Source organism: Rana temporaria, chromosome 7 (genome assembly GCF_905171775.1).
Source record: "Rana temporaria chromosome 7, aRanTem1.1, whole genome shotgun sequence".
NCBI lineage: Eukaryota > Metazoa > Chordata > Amphibia > Anura > Ranidae > Rana > Rana temporaria.
The window spans coordinates 6,625,206-6,628,748 of NC_053495.1; the positions used below are offsets into that span (position 1 = coordinate 6,625,206).

At 41.5% G+C, this 3,543-nt stretch overlaps 1 protein-coding gene across 1 annotated transcript in view; it reads right to left on the reverse strand.

Annotated features, from left to right (window-relative positions):
* The window catches only part of LOC120944982 (toll-like receptor 9), a 3,494-nt gene extending 311 nt beyond the window's left edge, over positions 1-3,183 (reverse strand). Inside the window, exon 1 of the mRNA XM_040358785.1 lies at positions 1-3,183. This exon is cut by the window's left edge and continues 311 nt beyond it. Within this exon, the coding sequence (XP_040214719.1) occupies positions 1-3,181 (3,181 nt within the window). The 5' untranslated portion in view covers positions 3,182-3,183.
* Positions 3,184-3,543: the final 360 nt, after the last annotated feature.

The following is a 3,543-nucleotide window of genomic DNA, read 5'->3' on the forward strand; positions in this document are numbered from 1 at the left end:
TCATGAATGTTTTTGGACAAATCCTTTTCCTGGTCAGTAAATATGGAGACATTCTCATCCGGTGATCAAGAATCACCAGAACCAACACATCCTTCTTCTCATCCAGTAGTCTTTGATGGGACATTAAGAAGGCATGGCAGAGGACACCAGTACTAAATCCTTCACAATCAAGAATGAAGATCGTTCTCTTGCTTTTATATATGGCATCATAAAGGTTCTCAATGCTCGATTTTCCAGCTAGCCAATCTCTGTCTTCCAGGCATAAGTTAAAACTGCCCATTTCATGACCTTCCAACTGCACCAAAAGCTCATGGTAGACCCAGTCAGTTATGGCCTCATCCTTTGTATTAAACACTACGAAGGCATCATACTCCTCCGTTGACTGTCCTGGTAGCTTTGAATAACATCTGATGGATGCTAAAAGCACCTGACTCAGATACCACAAGTCCCATGAAAAAAGCTTTAAGGTTAGGGTAACCAGCAACCAGGAAATCACTAGAAAAGTGGAACATAAAAAGAGTTTTCGACCATACAAGTCTTGACATGACTCCAGGTTCATCGAGAGTAGAAGCTTACCTCTCATGCTGTCCGGTGAATCGCATCTCATTTTGGTGGCAAGGCCGGGAACTGTGATCTTTGTCTCCATCAGGAAATGGGTGAACCAACTGGTGTGACAAGTACAGTCAAACGGGTTTTTCTGCACATCTAAGTATTGTAAAGTTTGGAGGAGCTTCTTTGGGAAACTGTTCACGTCTATGGTTTGAATCCGGTTTCCACCTAGGTACAGGGACTTGAGCTCCAGAAACAATTCAAAAAATTCTTTGTTTACAGATGTAATTTTGTTCAATTTCAGATTTAAGTAGGTGAGCTTGCTTCTGATGGTGGTCATGTTGCTATGAAGAGATTTCAGGGAGTTATGACTGAGATCCAGGTGGGTAAGATTGACTAGATAGGTGATCTTCTCCCAGTGGAAGGAATACAAATTATTGTGAGAGATTATGAGAGTTTCAAGCGACAAAGGAAAACGTTCCAAAACTTTTACTGGGATGACCGCTAGCTTATTGTAGCTGATGTCCAGTAACTTCAGACGGGTGAAGTTGGTAAACAGAGTAATGTACGTCTGTTTACCATATTCCCACACATTCATCAACTCGTTATGCCTGAAAAAAAGTCTCTCCAGTGAGGGGTTCTTAAGCTCTTCTGTTATACGCAAGCCAATCATATTATGGTTCAGATTCAGTTCGATCAGATTGGTGAGATTTTCAAGAAAATTGAGATTGTGGTTGACACCTTTAAGCATGAACTGATATTCATTATGGGCCAGATTTAATACCCTGAGGTTTGGTAGTTCACTAAAAGCCAAGTAATAGTACAAGTCAAATCTGTTGTACGAGAGATCCAAATGTCGTAGCGACTTCAGATGCCCAAACTGATTACCATCCAGACGTTTGTTAATGTAGTTGTAGCTCATGTTCAGGCATTCGACGTCCTCCATTCCAACAAAGTCATCTGAGCTAAGAGCCATCAGATTATTAAATGATAAGTCAACTGACCGTTTATAATGCCAGCAGTTTGGACTTTCTTTTGTAGTATCCTCATGTTTTTTTGTATCATGTTGAAGGTCCACCCAACCATCAAAGTAATCCTCATGTTGTTCTTTTATATCATGTTGAAGGTCCACCCAACCATCAAAGTAATCCTCACGTTGTTCTTTTATATCATGTTGAAGGTCCACCCAACCATCAAAGTAATCACGTTGTTCTTTTATATCATGTTGAAGGTCCACCCAACCATCAAAGTAATCCTCACGTTGTTCTTTTATATCATGTTGAAAGTCCACCCAACCAGCAATGTAATCCTCACGTTTTTTTTTCTGTTGACTGAAAAAGTAGGGTGAGAATTCATTCTTTTTTTTTTCGCAGCTCTGTTGGAAAGAGATCAGATTTCCCGCCAAATCAACTCTGCGAATGTTCTTGTTTAACAAAAGCATGCTCAGGTTGGTCTGTAGGATAAAGTTTGTTCTAAGGTAAATTTCCTTCAGGTTTGGCAATGTGAGCAGAGATTGAATGCTGTTGGAATCTAGAATGTTGAAGAAGTACCCAACCAGGGAGATCTTCTTGAGAGACTTCATGGAAGCGGCACTGGGGTTTATAACCAATTTCTCATACATTCGATCTGTTCGAAAGTTAAAGTCTACATCCAAGATTTGCACCTTTTTTAACTTTGAAAAAAATGTTTCCTTTGCTAAATCTAACAAGTTATCAGATAAATCTAAACGGGTCAAGCAGCTCAACTTATCAAAGAGAGAACTGTTCACGGTGGGAAGTGAGTTTCCTCGGAGGTTGAGGTCGGAGAGGTTGGTGAGGCAGTCAAAAGCTCCAGGCCGAAGCTGCAAGGCGCTGTCGTTTTGGCAGGGAAAGCAAGGCTGGGCGGCATGGTCACACCTTGCGCAATTCCACTGTACATCCAGTTTCTGGAGCTTGGTGAGGTGGCACAGGTCCTCTTTGTCAATCTTCCAGATCTTATTTTCTGCTAGATATAATTCTGTGAGAGATGAAGGAAGGTTCCTGGGGAAGGAACTTATGTTATTAAAGGAAAGCACCAATATTTCCAGGGAGGTGACATCTCTGAGAGCACCTTCTGTGATACTGAACTCTCTGGCACACGTGTTCCTGTAATAACAGTTCCATCCTACGTCTAACAAGGTCAGTATGGTTAATCCGGCAAAATCTCTCTCCGACAGTGTGTCAATGTTGTTGAGATTAAGATTTAAGTGTTTAATGTTTTCTGGTAAAGGAGGAATTGTGGTCAGACTGTTCCCACTCAGGTCCAGGTCCTCTAGATGCTTCAGACCAATCAATGCATCAGGATCAATGATCACCCAGCACTTCCCTTTGTCCGGTCTCAGGTTGGTTGGCTGGCAGTTGTTACTCAAATTAAGCTTTTCCAAATTTGGCACACCGGCAAACGTTCTTTTGGTCAGATGTCTCAGTTTATTGAAGGACAGGTCGTATGCAATGACTCGGTCTGATGTGATCAGAGGGACATGCTTGAGCTTCCGTCCGCTACATCTCACAATTGTGGCGTTTTTTTCATCATCACACGGGAGGAACTTCGGGGAGATGCCGAGTGAGGCAGACACCCCAAATATCAACAGTAGAGTACATTTTGGAAGATGCATTTTGTCCTTTTAAAGGGAAATGGAAAGTGAGATAAAATTAGTCAGATTTTATTTGTTAAAGTGGAGTTCCACCCATAAATATAACATTACATCAGTAGTTTTTAAAAAATGTCATTAGTCCTTTACGATTTTTTTTTTTTTTTTAGATGCCTTCAAAGTGTTGTTGCTAGGTAGAATAGTTAATCTTCCCTCTTCCTGCACCTAGGTGCTTAATGCTTCCTAACCTACACCGCACAGACTCCTGGGAATGTAGTGGGTGTAACTTTTTTTCAGGAGTCTGTGCACTCCCCAGTCTCAAAGAATCATGTGACTTGGACAGCACAGGTGCTGAAACCTGATCTGACACTGCTTGTGCAGCACTG